Here is a 25,814-nt window from a genome sequence, read left to right on the forward strand (position 1 = left end):
TGATATTACAATTAGACTTTTCTTTTTAATTGAACTGCTGAAAGACGTTTTCTAGGCTAATCTAAATTATTGAGATGTACCAGTACAAGCAATAATAAAGACATATTTCCATAATATGCCCCCTTTAAAACTCTTTCAAGGATATATACTAAACAAATACATTCATTATAAAAGGATCTAAAACTATAACACATACCCAATACAGACAGATGTTAATTCACATTGTGGCTCAGTCCCAACTTCATCCCAACTGGATCAAATTGTTTTGCTTTTTTATTTATTTATTTTTTATTTTTTTTTAAAGCAATTGCTTTAAAAATGCATTCCCCCCACCATAACAATGTTAACAGATTGAGCCACAAGTAAGCACAACAAACAAACAAAACAAAACAGAAGCGAGTGTTAGTTCCCTCCTAAGGAAAGTGGGGAGGACAGCACATCAGACAAAAACAAGAGAGAATGGGTGTGATTTAAAAGAAGGGTACCATAAAGTGCTCTGTGCTCACCCTGCCGCCGTACTGCAGCATGGGAGCGGGTAGCACTCGCCCCGTCACGTGGGCCATCTCGTCGCGCACTTTGAACTGGAACTCCTGGACAAACGGGTCGGCATCATAGTTGGCGCTGCGTACCTGAAAGACAGAGGAAGGTCAGCTTTAAAGACTAGATTTTGAGATAATGAAGATTTGTTCTGTGGAGCTCACCAGCCTGCTGATCTCTTCCTGTCTGTCAGGCGCAGAGCGAGCTGTGGCCTTGATCATGGTGGACGTCTGATTATCTGTCAGCTTCTTGATACATCGCTGACCGGCTACAATGTTACACACCTACCAAAAACAACAGAAAGCTTGATTTTTTTTTTCCCTCCTATGTGGTTGTTTTTGTATATGTTTTGGATGAATGGTCAATCACCTCCAGCGGCAGGTAGGTATGCTTTTGCTCCTGGCCAACTTGGAGACAGGGTAGGTGGGGGTATTTGAGCTGTAGGCTGTACTTCTCCCTGAAGTACTGGGCTACGGTGCGTTCCACGGTCTGGCCGTTCTCCAGCTGGAGGGGGAACCTGCAAGAGAACAACAAAGAGAGAGCTGAGATCAGACTCTTTGGAAGCTTATAGAACAATCTGGGAAGCTAGCTTAGGGGTAAACATTTCATGAAATATTTGGAATGAGGCTCTACGAAGCGTGCAAGGATCCTGTGCCAGACACTGTTTAATTCAATGCAAAATATTTTATCGTGCTCACTGTACTAAAAAACATTTGGCAAGAACGTTTGAGAATGTGTCACCAGCTTGTGATCGCTGTCATCAACCAACCCCCCCCCCCCCCCACACACACACACAATTATTTCCATGTTTTGGCAGTGCCTCCAACTATTGGCAAGAAATCTCCAATTCATCTACAATCCTAGGTGTACCTCCACCGAATCCGTTCGCAGCTATTTTTGGTGTTCCATTGCCCCTACTCAGTCGCTGCGCCTCACAAAAACACACCATGGCCTTTGTCACCCTTCTGGCCTTTGTCACTCCTTGAACCATGAGGTCTGAGAGGCAATGCACTACATTTAAATTGTTAGTACTGGTGTTCATGAGATACACACTATGTTTAATGGAATGTTTTTACATTTATGACACTTTTGGTAGAGGTGTCAAATGAACACGTTAATTGAGATTGATTAATTACAGTAACACTTAGTGCATTAGGTTTTTTTAATCGGGTTAATATACTTTTTAATCTATGTACTGTTTCCTGTGTGCAAGCAAGTTGTCCTGTGTGGCTTGTATTTGTTGCTTTGCCTCCGCCTGGTGGCGTTTTAGGGTAATTATGTTCTTGTTAAATAAGCCTCTTGTTGTGATAGGTAGACTTGCTTCCAATACAATCAGGTTTAGCCTACCACCTCAATGCCTGCACAGCTAATGCTAGAAGCAAAGATGTAGTGAGCCATCGCAGAACTGAACTTCAGAACACCTCGCGTATGAGTAGGTCTTGAAAATTAACTTTATAATGAACAGTGTTACTTTTGATGTGCTAATTTACAGCAAAGTAACTGATATTTTATATTTTTATTTTTATCTGAAAGAGAGCAAAAGCAACAAGTTCAGTCTTCAATACTACTTGTATGCTAAGAAAAGTGTTCTTACCGTTTTGAATGTGTTAACTTCAGCACCATTCTGCTTATCCTCACTAGGGTCGTGGGAGTGCTGGAGCCTATCCCAGCTATCTTTGGGCGAGAGGCAGGGTACACCCTGAACTGGTCGACAGGCAATTTTTTTCTAATTATATCGAGATTGACAAAAGAAAACAGCAATATTTCTCCTGGTGGCTGAAACTAAAGTTTGTAGGCAGCACTTAAGTCTAGTCTCAAATCAAGGTGTGAATGTGAGTGCAAATGGTTGTTTGTTTATGTGTGCCCTGCAATTGTTTGTGTGCCCTGCAATTGGCTGGCGACAAGTTCAGGGTGTACCCCGCCTCTCGCCAAGAGTCAGCAGGGATAGGCCCCAGCACGTCCGCGACACTAGTGAAGATAAGCGGTACGGGAAATGGATGGATGGATGTAATTGGATAGGACTCCATCTGTTATGTCAATCGTTTGATCTGCCACAATTATAATAATTTAAAACTAAAATCTCTCAAATTGTGGGCTTTTCTCAGCATTTTTTAGGTGAGATTAAAAAAGTGATTAATTTGATAATTAATTGCAGATGATAATTAATTTATCACTAATTATTTTTTTTATCATTTGACTGCACTAACTTCTGGATAATTAAACAACGCGAGGGCATTATTATTGTTTTCCCTGAGAAACAAACAAAAGGAGGGTTAAATTAAATTATTAATTAAAATATACATATTCATGCACTTTCAGTTAGTCACTTTACCACTATTAAGTAAATAAATGTCCTTTACAACTGGAGATTAATATGTTTAAGTGTAACTGTAAGTAACAAATCATTCATGCTTAAAACTATTCCTTCCTTGAGTTTTGAGTCATTTAAAAAATAAATGAGATCATCCAAGATGACAAACGGTTCAGGGTTGTTTCCCTACTGGATGACTAATGCTGACTCCGTAATGAGCCAGTCGGTGAGCATCTGGTTTGCTGGGTTTTCAATGTGCAGCTGGTCTTAACAGCCCCCGTCCCGATGACCACAGAACCCGGATGCCTTGTGCCAGGCCCCGAGGGTGACTCACGTTTGATGGCTGGCCGGCCGGCGGGTCACGTTGCAGACACGATACTTCCTCCGCATGGTTCCACAGTGCGTCACTTCCACCTTCAAACCTAATGAATGAAACAAAAAACAATGTTTCTCTCAAGCACAAGTAACTTGGGAGGACTAGTTGTACCACATGGCGGCTTCTTTACCTTTGATTTCTTTGGTGAATTTGACCCGGTGCGAGTCCGTGAGAGGGCGGGGCTGCTCGTCTATGTTGTGTATGTCCAGTACTTCACACATGAACTGGATGACCGGCTGGGCCTTGTAGAAGGCGGTGGCTGACACTGCCAGATAAAATACAAGGGACGTCATGGCTTGTACAGCCAACTTGTTAGAAACAAAACAAAGCAGCCAGCAACCAAGGACTTCAAGGGTACAGTTATGTAAAATTGACGCTTTAAAGTGTTGTATAGAAATAGCCGTTTCACTGGAGTGCCTGGCTGTCCATCCATCAAGTGAACTTAAACCACCAAGTACAATTTTTGTGAGCTGCCTTTTTCTAAAGATTAGTCTGAGTGAGTTGTTCTGAATTTGTGTCCTACTGCTGTTACCAAACAGTCTCACTGATTTACATAATTCCACTATCACACCAAGTTTCTTCACCTAAGACTTGACAGCTAGGCCCAGTGAAGATCAGCCATTTTTGTCTGAAATGGTCCATCAAAGCAAAAAGGTAAGCAGAGACACACAAATTAGTTAGCGCTATCTTTTGATAATCTACACAACTTGATTGCTTGGTGAAGTTGTCGACATCATGGGAGTTGGTATTGTGTCTTATTTGGAGAAGTGTCCACTGCTTTCACCGCGGATCAACACACTAACTGACAAGTGTAGTGTATGAAGTCCTGCCTTCACAAATCACTAACTGCCTCAGTCACAAACTGTGCGTACGGACAGATTTGTGCCTTAACCGTGTGTAAGCACGTTTGATGCACAAATTGGTCATTCATTAATATGTTCGTTGTTGTTCACACTGTGAACAAATCTAGAACCCCTCAGGACATGCGTACGCACAAATAATGCAGGCTCAGCTTTAAAACAATTTAAAAAAAATCTTTCACCCAAGAGTCACAGAATATTGGAACTATAGTAATTTTTAAAAACAATAACTTTGCCGATAACTACAAATTTGAATTTGCTAATGGGTTTAATGTCCTAAATAATGAAAAGGATACTTCATCACTTTTACCCTCGTTCTGTTCAAGTGCTTTGTACAGTATGTGCATTTATGTGTGTGTGCCCACTGCAGCTGTCTGTGTGCAGTCCAACTGTCACTCAAGGAGCAGCAAGTGCGATCGGACCGCCCGCATTTCCTAGTTTTTGCAAAGCTTCAGTATTCTAATCTAACAATGTTACTAAAATTTTCAAAACCTTTATACCTTACCTTTATAGCAAAATAGACTATATAATTGGATAGAGGAGTGTTAAAGGAATAAAATCAGCCCAAGTTTGTAAGAATCGGATTACGGGTTTTATGTCACTTTTTAGGTCAAAAATTTGCAAAACAATTCTGCCCAGAAATCAATGTAAATTATTAGGAAACTTTTTTTTTACATTTTAAGCGAGCAAGTCTCAGCCATACAAATACAGTCTATAGGTATACATAAGTTTGTTAGGTTTTACAACAATACTTAACTATATTTACTGTATAATTTTTAATGTAACTGTGGTGGATGACATAACGACGCTTGTATTCATTGTTCCCAGCAATGATCATCGCGGCAAGTTCAATTCAAATGAATGGGAGTGGATGATGAGCATGACCTCAAAATAACCATCCAATTTCCGTACCGCTTATCCTCACTAGTCACCCATGTCCCCTTTCAGATCATGTTCCCTATTATTGGGCTAACAATTCAACCCTTGGTCAAGCTTGGCTGCCCCAAGATTCTAGACGCTAGTATAGACACTATGATATGGAGTAACTAAGGTGTTTTCCATATTTACACCATGTTCAAGCATAAGGGTGTCCACACGTGCACTTGCCAACAGGACACCCTAGGTCGCAGTTCGATGATCGACTTTGTGGTCGTGTCATCGGACTTGCGGCCGCATGTCTTGGACACTCTGTGAAGAGAGCTGTCAACTGATCACCACCTGGTGGTGAGATGGCTCTGATGGTGGGGGAAGATGCCGGTCCAACGTGGCAGGCCCAAACGTATTGTGAGGGTCTGCTGGTAACGTCTGGCAGAATCCCCTGTCAGAAGGAGTTTCAACTCCCACCTCCGACAGAACTTTGCTCATGTTCCGGGGGAGGCGCGGGACATAGAGTCCGAGTGGACCATGTTCCGCGCCTCCATTGCCGAGGCGGCCGACCTGAGCTGTGGCCGTAAGGTGGTCGGTGCCTGTCGTGGTGGCAATCCCCGAAACGGTGAGGGATGCCGTCAAGCTGAAGGAGTCCTATCGGGCCTTTTTGGCCTGTGGGACTCCTGAGGCAGCTGATGGGTACCGGCTGGCCAAGCGGAATGCAGCTTTGGTGGTTGTTGAAGCAAAAACTCTACTATGGGAGGAGTTCGGTGAGGCCATGGAGAAAGACTTCCGGACGGCTTCGAGGAAATTCTGGTCCACCATCCGGCGTCTCAGGAGGGGGAAGCAGTGTACCATCAACACTGTGTATAGTGGGGATGGGGCGCTGCTGACCTCGACTCGGGACATTGTGAACCGGTGGGGAGAATACTTCGAAGACCTCCTCAATTCCACCGACACGCCTTCCCATGAGGAAGCAGAGTCTGGGTTCTCTGAGGCGGGCTCTCCTATCTCTGGGGTTGAGGTCACCAAGGTGGTTAAAAAGCTCCTCGGTGGCAAGGCCCCGGGGGTGGATAACATTCGCCCAGAGTTCCTAAAGGCTCTGGATGTTGTGGGGCTGTCCTGGTTGACACGCCTCTGCAACATCGCGTGGACATCGGGGACAGTGCCTCTGGATTGGCAGACTGGGGTGGTGGTCCCCCTTTTTAAGAAGTTGAGTCTCAGATTCAGGAGGATCAGTGTGGTTTTCGTCCTGGCCATGGAACAATGGACCTCGGCAGGGTGCTCGAGGGTGCATGGGAGTTTGCCAAACCAGTCTACATGTGTTTTGTGGACTTGAAGAAGGCGTTCAACCGTGTCCCTCGGGGGGTCCTTCGGGAGTATAAGATCTCGGATACAAGCAGCCGAAATGAGTTTCCTCCGCAGGGTGTCCTCCGGGCTCTCCCTTAGAGATAGGGTGAGAAGCTCAGTCATCCGGGCAGATCTCAGAGTAGAGCCGCTAATCCTCCACATCGAGAGGAGCCAGATGAGGTGGCTGGGGTATCTGATTCGGATGCCTCCCGGACGCCTTCCTGGTGAGGTGTTCCGGTCACGTCCCACCGGGATGAGACCCCGGGGACGACCCAGGACACGCTGGAGAGACTACGTCTTTCGGCTGGCCTGGGAACGCCTCTGGGTCCCCCCGGAAGAGCTGGATGAAGTGGCTGGGGAGAGGGAAGTCTGGGCCTCCCTGCTGAAGCTACTGACCCCACGACCCGACCTCGGATAAGCGGTAGAACAAAATGGATGGATGGATGAGCTTTGCAGTCAGACCAAAGCTCATTTACATTTTGCATGTTAATGACAAATCCGCCAATTCCAAATGCTACGCGTAAAAGACAAACTAGAATAGCTTGAAAACGGACATCCTGGGCATTTCCAACCCAAATTATCTTGCAAACATGATACAAGCACATCAAAGATTATGGGGGAAAAAATTATTAAAGGGGACCTTTAATGAGCGACACTAAAGACATCTGCCAAGTTACAAGCATTTTGGTAATCGATTAATCCTTTATATCTATTTTCTGACATTACAGACACAAAACAGTAACTGAATCATAATCACGTTTTAATTTAAAACAATGAATAAAGGGACGGAAATAAAAAAAAAAAAAATTTTATCCGATTAATCCAAAAATAATAAATCGACAGATTAATAGATTAAAATAATTGTTAAAAAAGATTCTCACACACAAATGACCATTTCTCTCATTGTCTCATGTACACACGCAGCGACTACACACAGGAACACTCCACGGCAATCTCACGCACAAAACAAACATATGCCCACCTCTCGCACACACGCACATACCCCCAACCACACACGCAAAAGCACACTCACACACACACAGCCACATCACACACAGCCCCCCCTCACACACAGCAGACACACACACACTAACCACACAGCCCTCCCCCCCACACACAGCTCCATTCACACAGCTACACACTGCCCTGTTTCCATAGCAACCAATTACTCAGCTCCCACCCAGCCCAAAGGACCTTGCTTCCTTCCGGCCACAAATGTACACACCCGTCATTTCAATAGTCCTAGTCACAAGTGTAATACAGTAGTCCACAACCTGCCGCTTACCGTCAATGTTTAGCATCATCTTCCACATGGCGGGGCGCACAGATTGGTGGAAGCCGAACCACACCTCCCGGCCTCCGCCCAGAGGGTGATCATAGCCCTCCGGAGATGAGAAGAAGGAGCGGCCCACCGGCGTGTATCTACGGGGAGGAAACGTCTAAATGTCAATCATGTGCAAACACGGACGTTATGGAGAGTTGTATTTATGCATTGATTTAATTATTAGATAGCGGGCACGAATCTGGATTGTTTGGTGCCAAATTGGGTTCCCCAGTGGTTCCAATAAAATACGAAGCGAAGACATCAATTCCTAATACTTTTTTGTAATTTTGAAATGTTGAGCAGGAACAGCAGCACCTTTTCTTTCAACTTCAACTTAACCATCAGCTTTACAGATGTCACAAACATTATCTTAAAAGTAAAGGTTATCACTTGCAATGAAATGTTTGTGTCACTTTTACTTACAGTTCCCTCTTTTTCTCTTGTGCTGCCTTACTTTTTGATTGCAATTTTTGGCACAAACATCTCACATGGGCAGGCTTCATGAGGAATGCATCCTCAGTGGCTAATTCGTTTTGAGTGACAGCTAATGCCCCAGGATGTGATGTCTTTCCGTGTCCCTAAACAGAGTGAGCGACAAGGATCCAAGAGTCAATCACCCTAATTAATTGTAAGTATCATACATATCGTCAATGCTGTATCAATGTTGTAACATGTCAGAAGCGAATCCACAGCTTATCAGCAATTTAATAAAAAAAAATTCTAATATAAATTCGCTATATTATAACTTAATGTCAGCTACGATACGCTTCCGTATTTGTAGCCTACTACAGTATAGGGCCCTGTTTCAGATGTGTTAAATTTTGTCGCAGTTGAAAATAATATTTCGAGATGTTTGTGCCAAAAATCACAATCAAAATGTCATACAACGCAAACACAGAAGCTGTCATCGCAGTCAAAATGTCAGGCAGCGAAGAAAGAAAATGCTAAACAAAAGTAACAAACATTAATTGCAAGTAATAACCTTTAAAGATTTATTTTTAGTTAGATTATATCTCTCAATGTCTTATTTTTTGTTTGAAATTCAAGACATTTTGTTTGACAGTCTTATTTTTGGTTTGCTATTTAAGAAGTTTAGTTTGATACTTTTGGGCAGAAATCTGAATCCATAGAAGCCAAGTTTAGAAGGGGCTTTTAAGAGACGTTACAAAGAGTTTTTGCTGCATGTGCATTTACACATGTACTGTTAGTTCCAGTACAATTTTTCAAAATCAAATCATCTGTAAGCCATTTGTTTACTTTTTGGTTGCTGAATATTTTTATAGATTTTATATTTATGGGATGGGTACAGAAAAAGGCATGGACATTACAAGGTGGTCATGTTTCAGGTGTGTTAAACTGTGTCGCAGTTGATGTGTTGAACTGTGTCGCAGTTGAAATTAATACCTCCATTAAAACAAAGGTGCATTAGAAGGCAAGTACCCCTTCCTCACTCAAACAACTCACGCAATCACATAAATTTACACCACACAAATTCCACAGTAAGGGACAAATGTCTGACGGTATTGACAAATCGAGAAATATTACACAAGCCATTTATTTGTAACGGTAATGTAAGATAAGTTTGAAATATTAATGTTCTAAGATCATAGTTTGTGATATATATACGGTTTAAACCATTAATGCAGGTATTTGCATAAACATCAGGGGCACCATCAATCATTTATTTTTGTTATTAATTTTCCAGATTTGTCAAATCAGAATAAAGAGTTCCAATGTCCATCCCTCATGAAAATGATAACATGGTATATTGAAAGCTGCCCTGAAAGCTCATCCCTCATGAAAATGATAACATGGTATATTGAAAGCTGCCCTGAAAGCTGACTGGTGTTTACAGTAAACAGTATTAGCAGACATGAGGGAGGCGGCAAGCTCATATTGTACTGCATTGTGACATCCGGGTCCAAAAGGCGCACATTGTCCAATGTGACAATGTGTCAGGATGCCAGTGCAATAGCAGGGCCGCTGTAAACAAACCCAAATGAAAGATAGATAGAGACGGGTTTTGATAAAGCTTTATTGAAGCCACAGTGAGATATTATTTATGACTGCAAGAGCTTAGGAAGGTGATATCGGGTTAGAAGATGGCCTGGCTAGAGTGAATGAGATCTCATTTGCGCCGGGTTTGATTTCCGTCAGGACATAGTGGCTGATAGTGACGCTTAGCGGATAGACTGCACTGAAACCTTGTTCATTGGGTGAATATGTTCCAGACCCACCCCCTTTAGGTTAAAATGTTATATCGAACGCCACAGGTCAGGACTCTTAAGTCAAGGTACCACTCACTGTATACTGTAAAAAAAAACAATTAAAACCTGTCGCTATAAATTCTGATTTCCGCAAGAGACAGATACATTCCACACAAAAAAAATAAAATAAATAATAATTTCAAGAGCTGTCACGGACTCTGTGAAACTTACTTCATGGACGGCAAGTGTCTCAGCACCACGTCCACGGCATGCACTGGGTTGGTGCTGATGGGTTTGTCCAGCTCCAGCGGCTCAGGCATGCTGCGGCCCGTTAGCACCTCATGCAGCATGTGCCAGCTCACCAGAGACACAAACTTGATGGACACCTTGAAAGGACGATCTTTGCCCCCCTCGCCCGGCAGAGTTACATCCAGGTCGACCTGAGAGTGGGAAGAGAAGAAGTTAAAACAGTCCTGAGGTTGTTTTTTTTCCCTATAGGAGAGGTTGGCAATAGCGTTTTTATGTTGGGATTCTGCCTGAGTCCTGTGTGATTGAGTTTGGAATTCTCTGACTAAAATGGAAAGGAAAGGTCACCCAAAGCATGAAAGGATTACACGCGCTTGGCCTTTCCTTCTACTATTTTGTGACAAACACAAAAAGTAAGAGGAGCCTCAACAAAGGGTTTTAAGAGAAACGCTACGTGACAAGAAGAGGAGGATGACAAAAAGAAGAGGAGAAAAAGAATGAAAGGACAACATGAGAAAAAGAATGTCAAAGGGGCATGAGAAGACAAAAAGGAATATATAAAGGAGGAGATGAAAGTGAAAAGGAAGACTATGGACGAGAGGAAGGATAAGCAGAGGGGAGGAGGAGCACAAGTAGGAGGATAAGGTGAGAAGAACAATGTAGGAAGAGGACAAGGATGAAGAGGACGACAAGAAAAAGAGGACAAGAGGAACAAAGAAGGAGGAGGGTAAGGAGAAGGGGGAGAAAAAGGAGGCAGAAGAAGTAGAAAAAATGAGAAGAATCTGAGCAAGATGAGGGGAAAATGAGGATGACAAGGAGAAGGAAGAAGCACAAAGAGATGATGAGGAGAAGAAGAATCAGGAAAAAAATTTGATGTAGAAGGAGAGGGAGGCAGAGGAAGAGGTGGTGCAGAGAAGAAAATTGTAGGAAGAGGAGAATGAGTAGGAAAAAAAGGAGGAGGATGAGGAGAATAAAGAATGAGTATGAGGAGGAAAATAAGTAGGTGGGGAAGAACAAGGTGAGAAGAGAAATGTGAAGAAAAAGAGGCCAAGGAGGAGGAGAAGTAGATTAAGTAGAAGGCAAAGGAGAAAGAGGAGGGAGAGATAGAGAAGAAATACGAAAATAAAGGAGAATACACACCAGTTTTCTAGTAAGCGCACTAACATTCAAAGTAGTGAGACTCCAGCAGTGTCCCTATACCCTTGTCTGTCATAACGATCTGTGTTAGCCAAGTTAAGGTAGGAGTGTTTTATTAGCGTTCTGCTTATACGTGTGTGTGTGTGTGTGTTGTTGGTGGTGATCTGACCCCCGTGGGCGCCACAGGCAGCGGGTTGGCCGTGTACAGACTCCTCTTGCCATCATAGACTGGCCTGCGATCCCCAAAGATCGTCACCTTGAAGTGTTGTACCATGGAGTCCACCACCTCCCTGTGACAACCAACCACAGCATACTTACACTCCGTATGATCACATCTAAGGCCTGGTACAAAAGGTTTGTTTTTTTCTGTGACAGACGCCAAACATACAGATAAAATATCAGGCATAAAACAGTTTTGGTCACACTGTATGTGGTGTGCTCTGATATTCTCAACACATAACAGACAAAGACTGGTGCACCGCCGATCTAGGAACAAGATATCCAAGGCAGAGCTCTTGCATGATCACACGTGATCTCAAAAAAACAAAGATGGGCAGACACTGACAAGTCTTGACGAAGGGACTGGAGAATGGACTCTTGTAGAATGGCAATGTTGACAATAAAAAGACTCTTGCTGTCTGGTAAACCCCCTTTTATACAAAATACGACATCAGGTAAAACGTTTGTTGTTATTTTACGGCGGGTTTCTTGTTCATCGGTAATGTCGCATCTTGATTGACAACATTGTTTCACATCACAACTCACGGCGTCATGACTCGGGGAAACGTCGGCTTTCCTTTCACACAAAGGTATTTGGTCGTAAATATTGAATACGTTCAACATTTAAGGTTGTCGTCCCCAAACTGTTTTGGACCCTATTATCAGTACAAATCCACATACCTCAGACCTAAGGATAATCTTATAAGACATAAGATAGTCTGGCATTTGATGTCCTTGGTCAAAAAATGAGCAAAATGGGGACAAAAACAACCCAATTTTCTTTGTGTGTACCAGGCCTAAGAAATAAAAATAGTCTCCCGGAGGAGGACGCTTACCGGTTAACTCGTCGCGGGCACTTGTCAGGCTTGATGTCCACCTCGTAGAGGTAGACGTCCATCTTGGGGATCTCCACCTGGAAGCAGTTGGCCAACAGCTTGATGGGCTTTCCCATGGTGCCATAGCCGGGCCGCCGAGGCATGGCGAACAGGGACTGGGCCCCAACGGCTCCTGTACAAAATGGAAACATGTATATGGGATGACTACTTTGAGCTTCGCTGGTATGTGCGGCATCAAAATCTAATTTAGGACCTTTGTATCACTAAATATGACGAGTAGGAGTAGGCGGTACGAGGCTCAATATTATATACATCATAAGAGATATTTTGTGACAATAGTTTTGCTATACTAAGCATACTCAGCTTTTAAATACAGTGGTATCTTGAGATACGAGTGACCCACCTTACAAGTTTTTTCTTAATACAAGCTGTGGTTAAGATGTTTTTTTTAACAAGTCTGCTCACTCCAGAACAAGCAGCAATTGGGCATACTGAACAAATCTTGAAAAATACAGGCTTTAAGCTGTTTATTGCCACTCATTTAATGAAAAATGCAATTACAAACATAAAACATGAGGAAAAACACAAATCAAAACATAAGCCACAACATAAATCATAAAAAAGATGAAGTGAATTTTAAGCTTATCGCTGACCTTCAGAAAAAGAGCAAACACACACACAGTAACTGATAAACCCGTCTGTGTACAACAGCAGAAATTCCAAATGTCACCATTAACGTGGGTGCTACTGCGGAGGGGAAAAAACACTGAAGAATGAACTGAGTGACATTTTCATACACAAAAAAAGCCCCCCCAATCACACACACCCTCTCTCTACACTCTGGGACTCAGAACGTATTTTATCGCACTGAGATGACTTACAAATGAGTCACTCTGACTCCCTTTGCTCCTCTTACCAAAAAAAAGCCACGTGGCTTAAACGTGCTACGCTCATGCCAGAGCTATTTTAGTCTTTTAAGTCATTTTAAGTCACCGGACTATTTAAGTCAATATCCCACTTGCGTTCCCCCCTGTTCACCAAAAATTGAGAGCTTCGTAAGTAAAGCCTGCACCAGTAAATCAAAAATGATTCATCGCTGATTTGACTCACATGTGCGTGGGGGGAGGGATTTTGAGGCCCACGCGGAGGGGGAACAAAAAAAAAAAAAGTACCAAAACAGTCTTAACTTAGGCTGTGCTTGTTTACAGTCAGTGACCTGTGTCTCCAAGGGGAAGTCTGGAAATCTTGCCACCACCCCCCAAAAAAAAACTGCAACCCCTGGTGTTCTTCAGTAAACCACATTTTAGGGCTCCACATACAGTAAGTACAGAAAGTATTGAGAGACCCGTACCCCCTTAAATATTTCACTGTTATATTGAAGCCATTTGCTAAAATCATTTAAGTTCATTTTTTTTTCCCCACTCAATTTACACACAGCACCCCATATTGACAGACAAACACGGAATTGTTGGAAATTTTGCAGATTTATTAAAAAAGAAAACTGAAATATTACAACCATAAGTATTCAGGCCCTTTGCTCAGTATTTAGTAAAAAGCACCCTTTTGAGGGAATACAGCCATGAGTTTTTTGGGGAATGATGCAACAAGTTTTTCACACCTGGATCTGGGGATCCTCTGCCATTCCTCCTTACAGATCCTCTCCAGTCTTCCAGGTTGGATGGTGAACGTTGGTGGACAGCCATTTTCAGGTCTGTCCAGAGATGCTCAATTGGGCTCTGGCTGGGCCATTCAAGAATAGTCACGGAGTTGTTCTGAAGCCACTCCTTCGTTATTTTAGCTGTGTGCTTAGGGTCAATGTCTTGTTGGAAGGTCAACCTTCGGCCCAGTCTGAGGTCCTGAGCAGTCTGGAGAAGGTTTTTGTCCAGGATATCCCTGTACTTGGCTGCATTCATCTTTCCTTCGATTGCAACCAGTCGTCCTGTCCCTCCAGCTGAAAAAGACCCCCACAGTATGATGCTGCCACCACCATGCTTCACTGTTGGGACTGTATTGGACAGGTGATGAGCAGTGCCTGGTTTTCTCCACACATACCGCTTAGAATTAAAGCCAAAAAGTTCTGTTTTGGTCTCATCAGTCCAGAGAATCTTATTTCTCACCATCTTGGAGTCCTTCTGGTGTTTTTTAGCAAACTCCATGCAGGCTTTCATGTGTCTTGCCCTGAAGAGAGGCTTCCGTCGGGCCACTCTGCCATAAAGCCCCGATTGGTGGAGGGCTGGAGTGATGGTTGACTTTCTAGAACTTTCTCCCATCTGCATCTCTGGAGCTCAGTTACAGTGATCTTTGGATTCTTATTTACCTCCCTCACCAAGGCACTGTGAGCTGTAAGGTCTTATATAGACAGGTGTGTGGTTTTCCTAATCAAGTCCAATCAGTAAAATCAAACACAGCTGGACTCCAAAGAAGGTGTACGACCATCTCATGGATGACCAGAAGAAACAGACAGCACCAGAGTTAAATATGAGTGTCACCGCAAAGGGTCTGAATACTTATGGCTGTGTGATATTTCAGTTTTTCTTTTTTAATAAATCTGCAAAAATTTCCACAATTCCATTTTTTTTCTGTCAATATGGGGTGCTGTGTATACATTAATGAGGAAATAAATGAACTTAAAAGATTTTAGCAAATGGGAGCAATCTAACAAAGAGTGAAAAATTTAAGAGTGTCTGAATACTTTCCGTACCCTCTGTATACTATACTGTATTTTTTACAACCAATATGGCGTGATTGTCAAGGAAGAAGCGCATTCCTTGGCTGTTGGAGCTACATTATAATAATAGAAAAATAGGAATCGGGCAAAAAATTAAGGACAGTAATTATATGAGAGGCTGTTGGCAATAATCAACCCATCATTGACTGAACTCTTGCAGTTCAGCAACAGGGACTCTCCACACTTCACTTTTAGCAACAGGTAGGACATGGCATTTTTGATTTTGCCATTATATCTGCAACGTTGCGACGCCGCTCCTCTACAAATCAAATTTCTAATCAGAGCAAAACTAACGTTTTTCATGACACTACTATAATTGAAATTTAACACAAAAAAACACGGGAAAAGGGAATGCTTTCCAACAATATATTTTCCTCGACAATGGAGTTCTCAAACATTGAATTCTTGTAGAACATATTCGTTAGAACATAAGAGCATACGCGGCTCACTATTTCCTGCTAGAGGGGGGAGGGGGAAAAAATATAAAAAATCCTCTCTGTGCTTGCCACTGCACAGCCAGGCAACATTTGCACAATTCGGCCAACCGGTGAAATCTGTCCTTGGTTGTCACTATCGAAATTTTTTAGAATTGATTATTATTATTCAATAATTATTCCATTCCGTAATCGAGTAATGCCCCCCAAATTATTATAATTATTTATTTTTACTACGAACGTATTTTATTCTCGCTTATGAGGGATGGACTTCTATCCTTTAACTGCATCTGCTGGTGCTGAATGTATGAAAGAAATGCGTCTGGTTCACGGAACACAGTCGTCTGTGAGCCAAAAAGTCCGTGGACACAGTGAGAAGCAAGACCGACATCCATCACCCCCGTGTACACAAACAACCACACCGCTCACGAGTGCTCACACACACACACACACACACAATAGAGCAGTTGTGCTTGTAATCCACAGAGGCTTGAGCTGTGGGAAGGGAGCACAATGGCGTCAGTCACACACACAAACGCAAAGTGATTGACAGCGTCTTGACTACTACCCCTCCGCGTTCCCTTCCCGGGCCTCTCTGGGGTGTCGCATCTGGCGTCCACATCCTGCACGGTTCGTCGTAACAATGTGATAAAAATACCAGAGGAGGAATGAAGAGGAGATGACTGGATGGAGAAATTTCAGTGGTCCAGCCTTAAAAGGGATCAATGGACCTGAGCCAGAGTGTCAGGTTTTTTTTATTTATTTATTTATTTATTTTTTTGCCCAACTTGAGGCACTTCAAGTCCATTGACACACAGGCTAGTAAGTCAAATATATTGTCGCTGTCGGATAAAACCCTCCAAAGTCCACTTTATGGTCAAAGTATCTCCTATTGTTGCCAGAACTGTCCTTCAAAAACAATACTTGAAGAGTTACAATGCAAAAGCAGAAATCTCAATTTTTGTATCCTGAATAAAATATTGTATTTATTTTTTACATACAGTATAAAGCTTAAGGTTAAAGCTATTTTTTCCCATTCAGTGCATTCTAAGTTTATAGTCAGCCTGCTAGTAAGTGTGCGCTTATCGGCTTTTACGTTTAAACTTGTCACTTCCACTTAAAAGACCACACCTCCACCATTCACTTAAGCCCCTTTCACCGCGAAATGACCAAGTTAGCTTTGAATAAGCTTTTATACAGAAGCCACCTGCATTTTCACAATGTCATTGCGTTCGGATATCAGATTATTTGATATGTCAGAGCAATTGCTTTCAACACAACATGGTGGGAGAAGTGAGTGTTAATATGCACAAACCTTTGTCGGAATTAGTGTTGCAAAAGATTCAAACAACTTTTTTTTCTCCCCAAGGGCAATTCAGTTTTCAGACTACCAGTCGGGTTACATAAAAACAGTGATCACTAACAACAAAAATTATGGAATTTTCAAAGTAGGAAACGTTCCATGTAAATTAATTTGAATAAACCAGGAATTAATTAGGAGGTACAACAATTAATTATTTGACAATTAAACAATTATCAAATTAATCAACTTTTTATCATTTATTATTCATTTAGAGACAGTTTAACTAAAAATTGTCCAAATCCTCTGAATTTCAGCCTCTCAACAGTAAATATTCTAAGATTTTTGTAGTTCTCCATGAAAGCAGTGTTTAATCAAAATAAGACTTTTGCAAACTTTACTTTGGGAAAACATTGATTAAAATGTTTGCCCATTTTCTGACATGTTACAGAACCAAACCAGTAACTAAATCATAATCCATTCCTTTTTATGCATTTAATGCAGTGTCAATTTGAAATAATGTCCTGTTTTCAAATGAAGGGATGTAATTTATTAGGATTATTTTTTAAATCCATTAAATGGAAAAAAATATAATTGGCAGATCAATCATTTATTTAAATAATTGTTAGTTGCAGCCCTAAATTTAAATGTATAGTATTTAGAGAAAAATATTTTTGTACAGTATACATTACGAGCCTATTGTCTGAAAGGGCTTGGCAAAAAATGCTGAGGCAAGGCTTGAGAAGCTTGACGGAAGATGCTTTTTTATTTGCCTGCCGAGAAGGACTTTTTTTAGAGGAAGAGGAGCGCTTTTTACGAACATTTAACTCATTCACTGCCAGCCTTCCCAGTTAACATGGATATTTGACTTCTAAAGCCGTCAATGGCAGTGATTAAATGGGACTTTGTATTATTTAATGGTTTAGGTCAGGTGGGAAAGTAATATGTAACTCCACATTAACATTTTTGCTCTTCAAAAAAAGACTTCACTGTTCAATGAAATATTTAAAACTTGACAAAGTTCTACTTATTAATAAATCTAATGAAATGTCATGCTTAGTAATAGTATTATTTTGCATGGATCTCTTCTTATGACCAAAATTGTGTACATTTATGTTTATTATTTCCAAATTTCTCCAGCTTAAGTAGGGTTGGGCATTGTTTGAATTTGAGCGATTCCGGTTCCTTATTTCGATTCCGGTTCCAAATGATTCTCGATTCCGATTCTTTTAGGGGGCTGGGTCAAAAAGTTTGCAAGTTTTAAATAAAGGGTGTCCAAATTATGAACATCCATTTTCTTAGCAGCCCGCAGCATAGACTAAAATGAACATTTGACTCTTGAGTTCCTTATAACCAGTATCAATATCAAATCTATGAACTAAAAGGCAATGTGTGTAGAAATAACCCAATTGACTTAATATTTATTAATGTTTCAATGAAAAGTTAAATATAACATTGTTAAAATAGTTATTTGGGACCGTTTCATCACGTCAAACGTCAAATGGTTTACAGTGGGGCAAAAAAGCATTTAGTCACCCACCAATTGTGCAAATTCTCCCACTTAAAAAGATATGATGAAAGTTACAGGCCTCTCACAGGTATACCTCACCGATGAGAGACAAAATGAGAGAGAAAAGAAACAGAAAATCACATTGTCTGATTTTTAAAGAATTTATAAGCAAATTATGGTGGAAAATAAGTATTTAGTCACCTACAAACAAGCAAGATTACCTAACAACTTCTTTAAGCGGCTCCTCTGTCTGCCACTCGTTACCTGTATTAATGGCACCTGTTTGAACTTGTTATCAGTATAAAAGACTCTTGTCCACAACCTCAAACAGTCACACTCCAAACTCCACTATGGCCAAAACCAAAGAGCTGTCAAAGAACACCGGAAACAAAATTGTAGACCTGCACCAGGCTGGGAAGACTGAATCTGCAATAGGTAACCAGCTTGGTGTGAAGAAATCAACTGTGGGAGCAATTAGTAGAAAATGGAAGACATACAAGAACACTGATATTCTCCCTCGATCTGGGGTTCCACGCAAGATCTCACCCCGTAGGGTCAAAATGATCACAACAACGGTGAGCAAAAATCCCAGAACCACACGGGGGGACCTAGTGAATGATGTGCAGAGAGCTGGGACCAAAGTACCAAAGGCTACCATCAGTAACACACTACGCCGCCAGGGACTCAAATCCTGCAGTGCCAGACGTGTCCTCCTGCTTAAGTCAGTACGTGTCCAGGCCCGTCTGAAGTTTGCTAGAGAGCATTTGGATGATCCAGATGAGGATTGGGAGGATGTCATGTGGTGAGATGAAACCAAAATACAACGTTTTGGTAAAAACTCAACTTATTGTGTTTGGAGAAGAAAGAATGCTGAGTTGCATCCAAAGAACACCATACCTACTGCGAAACATGGGGGTGGAAACAACATGCTTTTGGGCTGTTTTTCTGCAAAGGGACCAGGACGACTGATCCGTCTAAAGGAAAGAATGAATGGGGCCATGTAGAGTGAGATTTTGAGTGAAAACCTCCTTCCATCAGCAAGGGCATTGAAGATGAAACGTGGCTGGGTCTTTCAGCATGACAATGATCCCATACACACTGCCCCCGGGCAACGAAGGAGCGGCTTGGTAAGAAGCATTTCAAGGTCCTGGTGTTGCCGACCCAGGTTTAGAGAAAGTCAAATTATATTCACCTGTAAATAGTGTAGGGCGATATACGTATATCGGGGGGATGATAGAAAAAAAGTATGGCGCTATTCATCTTTTCTTTCTATTGTAATTTCTACCTCTCTGCCTGCTGTGATTACTTTTTCTAGCTTTGTCCCACTCACAGCAAACCATCTGATCAAAAACAGATCAAGTGCATTCTATCTATATTTATTACAGAAAGTTGTAAATGATACAGTGGACGACATGGCGCAGCGTACGCCCTGAAACCGCAGGGTCACTGGTTACTATCCCGCCCAAGCGCATGTCGTTGTCGTGTACCTGGGCAAGACACTTAACTCACATTGCCTACGAATGAATGTGGTCGGAGGGCCCATAGATGCAGAATGGCACCCACGCTTCCATCAGACTGCCCAAGGGCAGCCGGAGCTACTGTATGCAAGTACCACAACCAGGGTGTGACTATTGGTAGCTGTAGCCCTAATTTAAGCACTACTGGATTCATTTCTCATTTGTGACAGGTCTATTTAACTTCCAAATAATGTGAGGAAAAAGTAAGCAGTCATAGTATGATGTATAATTTGTCATAGAATAACTGAAAACATACTATATCATTATCATGATATAAAATGGCCCATGTCATGACAGATTTTTTTCCCCCCATATCGGCCAGCACTACCTGGAAAAGGTTAGTGGATTTTAGGTTCAACCAAAAATTCCCCTGAAATTCGAATCTTTAACCTTTTGCGACTCATGTACATTCTGTATGGGAACTCAGTAGGCTACAGTACTGAAAAATCTGAATACATGAACCTTTACACACCTACTATGAAACAGAATAATCCTTGTGTGAGGTCTACAGTGAGACTGTGACCAAGTATAGCTTCCCAGCTCCTTCGTGTAACATATCATGGCAAGCATAACAAGCCATGTATCAAAACTGATTTGACTTATTTACTGCCAGGGGGAAGGCTTGCCCACATTTATACGGCAGCTGGTGTTAATCTGGTCTGCCGCTCGGACAAACACAGCAGTGTCGTCTTTCAAAGCTAGTCAGTTGCAACAGTCATTTGCATGTTCTCACGCGACTCTGCTTGTCTGCAACAAGTGTGTGTGTGTGTGTGTGAGCATGACAGGAAAAAAAAAGGTCAAATTTCAACAGGAGGTGGGTGGCGGGGGCGCTTGGCGCCATTGGGCCTGGCGCTATATCAAGATATGAGTGGAAAGCTCAAGGTTGACTAGAAGCTGACGCTCTGTGATTCAAACACACGGAGACCAAGCGAGCAAACACCACGCTTGCCAGGGGCCCTTTCGTGGCAGACATTTTGGGTCAGTGTCATCATTACCTCACTTGCAAGCGCCAAGATCAGAGGGCCCACTGTTTACATCTCCTAGAGGGGATTCTGTCCAAAAGTCAAGGAAATCATCGAGGAACGATGTGTTTGAGAAATGAGTCGCCATTTCACAGAGACATTGGAACATAATGACTGCAGTAACAGCGTTATAAAGAAAAGGAATTACTAACTGCGCTACTTTTCTAGTAATAATTACTGTAATTTCTCATGTATAATGCACATTTTTTCCCCAAAAAAATTGTCAAGTCAACAGTGCGCATTATACATTGGGGGGAAAATAACTTACACATTTTATAAATGTATACTGCCATCTAGAGGTTATGAGAAAGGTGTACACTTTCATTCCAATAAGCCACCGCCACCTAGAGGTTGAGAAAGCTGTACACTTTCATTCTAACATGCCACCGCTACCGAGAGGTTATGAAAAAGGCGTAGCCTACACTTTCATTCCAATATGACAGGGGTACGTATGACTGCATATATGTACAGTTGTCCTCATAAGTTTACATACCCTGACAGAATTTGTGAAATGTTTTTTTTTTTTTTTTTTTTTTTAAATAAATACGACTGATGACTGAACAACAACCATCAATTTCTTTATGGTTAAGTTTTGTTTAATGATAATGCTTTTCTGAAATGCTTGACAGTTTAATTTGAATCCCATTAAAATAAAAGTGTTTCGCATGGCCCTTCATGTTTTCTTTAAAGAATTGTACCCATCTTACAAATTCTGCCTGGGTAATCAAACATATGAGCACAACTATCTGTTTTCTCATTTACTAAATAAAAATAGGGCTGTGAATTTTAAAATAAGAGCAAGTAAATAAAAAAGCATTACATATTCAAAGTGCTTAACTTCAGAAATATTTGAAAAAACTAACACAATACAGATAATACCTCATGTTTTGATCATATGGGTAGAAGCAAAATCACGCATTGTAAAAATGCATTATACATCAGTAGAAGGGTTTTTCCAGAATTTTTAGGTCAACTTTGGGCGGTGCGCAATATACATGGGTGCGCATTATACACGTGAAATTACAGTAATCAAATTAATTTTTCAATCACAATGCTGTTACTGTTCCATAAAATGCACCACGTTATTTGAATAGTTAGTTACTCAGTTACTGTGAAAACACCTTCCAGTCCCTCATGTTACACACCGTGGGAACTGCCTTGACACTAATGACGACGAAGAGAAGGTGGAGGAGGTGGGTGAAGATCAAATGACGTCAACTGAAATTCCGGCCAGTCGGTTCATACGGTCACATAAGTGGAACGTTTCCAGTACAGTGTGGACAAAGCCGGTAGTTTGGGCCGTTTAACCGCCACTAGGATTACAAGAGAGTTTGCCTGTCAATGACTCACTGTTGACATTTGCATTATTTCTAGATGAGTACAGTAGGCGGGGGAAATTTATAACGGTCAACACAGTGTTTGCGATCAGTGTGACTTTTGTTGCCATTTAGTCTGATTATCTTTTTTATTTATTTATTTTATTTTTAATAAGCGAGCCCCCGACACCAGTTTCTGGTATCGACACGAAATTGGGTAGACGTATATCATAATAGGACGCACCAAAACCCAAGGACCCATGCACGAAATTGAAGTTGGCCGCTATGGCTTGAAACAACCATTTCGGGAAAATTATATGTACAGTGGGGCAAAAAAGTATTTGGTCAGCCACCAATTGTGCAAGTTCTCCCACTTAAAAAGATGAGAGAGGCCTCTAATTTTCATTATAGGTATACCTTACCTATGAGAGACAAACGAGAAGGAAAAACAATATATTTTTCAAATTATAGTGGAAAATAAGTATTTGGTCACCGACAAACAAGCAAGATTTCTGGCTCTCACAGACCTGTAACTTCTTTAAGAGGCTCCTCTGACCTCTACTCGTTACCTGTATTAACGGCACCTGTTTGAACTCGTTATCAGTATAAAATACACCTGTCCACAAACAGTCACACAAACTCCGCTATGGCCAAGAGCAAAGATCTGTTAAAGGACACCAGAAACAAAATTGTAGTCGCCCAGGCCGGGAGGACTGAATCTGCAGTAGGTAACGAGCTTGATGTGAATAACTCAACTGTGGAAGCAATTCTAAAAAAAAAAAAAACGGAAGACATACAATACCACTGATAAGCTCCCTAGATCTGGGGATCCACGCAAGATCTCAACCCGTGGGGTCAAAATGATCCACACGGGGGAACCTAGTGAATGACCTGCAGAGAGCTGGGGCCAAAATCACAAAGGCTACCATCAGTAACACACAACGCCGTCAGGGACTCAAATCCTGCAGTGCCAGACGTGTCCACCTGCTTAAGCCAGTACATGTACAGGCCCATCTGAAGTTTGCAAGAGAGCATTTGGATGATCCAGAAGAGGATTGGGAGAGTGTCATATGGTCAGATGAAACCAAAATAGAACTTTTTGGTAAAAACTCAACTTGTCATGTTTGGAGGAGAAAGAATGCTGAGTTGCATCCAAAGAACACCATACCTACTGTGAAGCATGGGTGTGGAAACATCATGCTTTGGGGCTTTTTTTTTTTTTTTTTTCCCCCTGCAAAGGGACCTAGACGACTGATCTGTGTCAACGAAAGAATGAATGGGGCCATGTATCGTGAGATTCTGAGTGAAAACCTTCCATCAGCAAGGACATTGAAGATGAAACGTGGCTGGGTCTTTCAGCATGACAATGATCCCAAACACACCCCCGGGCAACAAAGGGGTGGCTTGGTAAGAAGCATTTCAAGATCCTGGAGTGGATACCTGATAAAAAATCTTTGGAGGGAGTTGAAAGTCTGTGTTGTCTGTGTTGTCTGTGTTGCCCAGCGACAGCCCCAAAGCATCACTGCTCTTGAGGAGATCTGCATGGAGGAATGGGCCAAAATACCAGCAACAGTGTGTGAAAACCTTGTGAAGACTTACAGAAAACATTTGACCTCTGTCATTGCAAAGGGTATATAACAAAGTATTGAGATGAACTTTTGTTATTGACCAAATACTTATTGTACACCATAATTTGCTAATAAATTCTTTAAAAATCAGACAATTTATTTTCTGGATTTTTTTTCTCTAATTTTGTCTCTCATAGGTGAGGTACACCTATGAGGAAAATTACAGGGCCTCTTTCATCTTTTTAAGTGGGAGAACTTAGAAAATTGGTGGCTGACTACATACTTTTTTGCCCTACTGTATTTGCCCAAATGAGAAGACGGTGTCCAAGACAAATATGTGACTCTAAATGGCAACACTTTTTTTGCCTACACAATCTATCGTGGGCAGAGGATTTTGAGCATTCTCAGAAATGGCACGATACCAGTTTTACCGGAATTTACCCAAAATGAACCCTGAAGCAGGTATACTACACAGGCGGGGAGAAAATAAACCTACTGTCTGCTATAATTGCGAGCACTCTGGAGCACTCAACAATGGCAGTATACTTTTTAAATAATGACTCAAGGCCTAACATACCAACAGCAAACACGGCATGTTTGCCACTACCAAATATGCCGAGGTTAGCGAGGGGTCCATGCCCCCACCACAAAGACCACCACCCAGAGCCTTGAAAGGAGAGACCATTGTCACTAGTAGCCCCCATTACATAGGAAATACAGTGAAGCCTCACCGAGTCGCCATTCACAAACTTACCCAATGTCGAACATAATCAAAACTATCTATCCAGGTATTTTTGTGCTCTTTCTGTAAAACCCCAAGATGTCAGAGGGGGGTCCTTGTGGGGTTGATGCCAGAGAAAGCACGGTGGTAAACTTCAAGATGATGCAGAAAAAGGTCCGTTTGCTATTGGCCTTGGTGGACGTTATTAGGTGATCAGCTGTTAACGGCTAGCTGCTCAATGTAAAATATATTAAGTGCCAAACGAAATACAGAGTCCTTTCCAATATTTGTATTTTAAAAACCCATTAGTCTAATAGCATTAGTGTCCAAGGCATTTTTAACTTACTTGTGCTTGCTAAAAAATGTTTTTATTTATCTATGCAGTTTCTCAGTTATCGAGGTCATTGTAAATCGGCAACGGACTATTCTCGATTGTTGAATTTGTTGGGCTGTTTTCAGAAAACATTCAAAAATGAAAAAAAAATAATAAATGACCTAGGCTAACAAAATGAGAATATCTATGCATCACCATGTCAAAAAGGTAATAAAATGGCTAATACGAAAGTAGCAATATTAGGAGTTTTGGTTATTTATGAGTTGCGAAGCATTCTTGCATTTCTGGCGCATTTTACCCCCCAAATAAAATAATTTCTTACCATTTATTGTTTAGGGCTATTTTTAGGGCTGTAACTAACGATTATATCAAATCAATTAATCAGGAAGGATCAGGAGAAAAAAAAACAAATTTCCATTACTTTATTCGAAAGCAGGACATTGTTTCAAATTGTCAGTGCACCACAAACATAAATTGATGATGATTCAATTCCTGATTTGGTCCACAACATGTCATAAAATAGGCAAAGGTATTGATCGTTGTTTACCAAAGTAATAGCAGATACAGTAATTCCTTGTTTAACGCGGGGTTTTGGTTAAGGACCACACCCGCAATAGGAGAAATCCATAAAGTAGCTACCACATATTTTTTTGATTTATACATATTTTAAAGCTGTATGAACCTCCCCAGACAATCTTGCAGCAGTTTGGTCTGTAACATGTCAGAAAATAGGCAGAAATTTGGTAATTGTTTTCTAAAGTAATAGATGTTCGCAAATGTCTTAATGTTATGAAACACAAAGATAAGTCTTCTTTATTATTATAATAATAATTAGAATTATTAATATAATTTATTGCTTCATTATTATAATAAATATATTTAACTCTGTTGAGAGGCTGAAATTCTGACTTTCAATTTAAACAGTCTCTCAATGATTAAACTGCTATTGATTAAATTAATAATCGATTAGTTGTCGACAGGCGGCCGACTGGTTAGAGTGTCAGCCTCACAGTTCTGAGGAGTGGGGTTCAATCCCCGGCCCCGCCTGTGTGGAGTTTGCATGTTCTCCCGTGCCTGCGTGGGTTTTCTCCGGG

At 41.5% G+C, this 25,814-nt stretch overlaps 1 protein-coding gene across 3 annotated transcripts in view; it reads right to left on the minus strand.

Annotated features, from left to right (window-relative positions):
• Positions 1 to 25,814, minus strand: part of LOC133479805 (protein argonaute-3) — a 50,464-nt gene that overhangs the window by 22,443 nt on the left and 2,207 nt on the right. The window contains exons 2-10 of one of the 3 annotated variants that reach the window (XM_061777240.1): positions 12,271 to 12,442; positions 11,385 to 11,505; positions 10,064 to 10,272; positions 7,587 to 7,723; positions 3,355 to 3,489; positions 3,183 to 3,270; positions 907 to 1,054; positions 702 to 821; positions 507 to 629 (exon numbers count right to left, since the gene is read on the minus strand). In XM_061777240.1, the coding sequence (XP_061633224.1) occupies positions 507 to 629; positions 702 to 821; positions 907 to 1,054; positions 3,183 to 3,270; positions 3,355 to 3,489; positions 7,587 to 7,723; positions 10,064 to 10,272; positions 11,385 to 11,505; positions 12,271 to 12,442 (1,253 nt within the window). Of the gene's footprint in view, positions 1 to 485; positions 630 to 701; positions 822 to 906; positions 1,055 to 3,182; positions 3,271 to 3,354; positions 3,490 to 7,586; positions 7,724 to 8,048; positions 8,204 to 10,063; positions 10,273 to 11,384; positions 11,506 to 12,270; positions 12,443 to 25,814 lie in introns of those variants that run through there. The other 2 variants (XM_061777239.1, XM_061777241.1) reach the window with 2 other exon arrangements.

Source organism: Phyllopteryx taeniolatus, chromosome 6 (assembly GCF_024500385.1).
Source record: "Phyllopteryx taeniolatus isolate TA_2022b chromosome 6, UOR_Ptae_1.2, whole genome shotgun sequence".
Taxonomy (NCBI): Eukaryota; Metazoa; Chordata; class Actinopteri; order Syngnathiformes; family Syngnathidae; genus Phyllopteryx; species Phyllopteryx taeniolatus.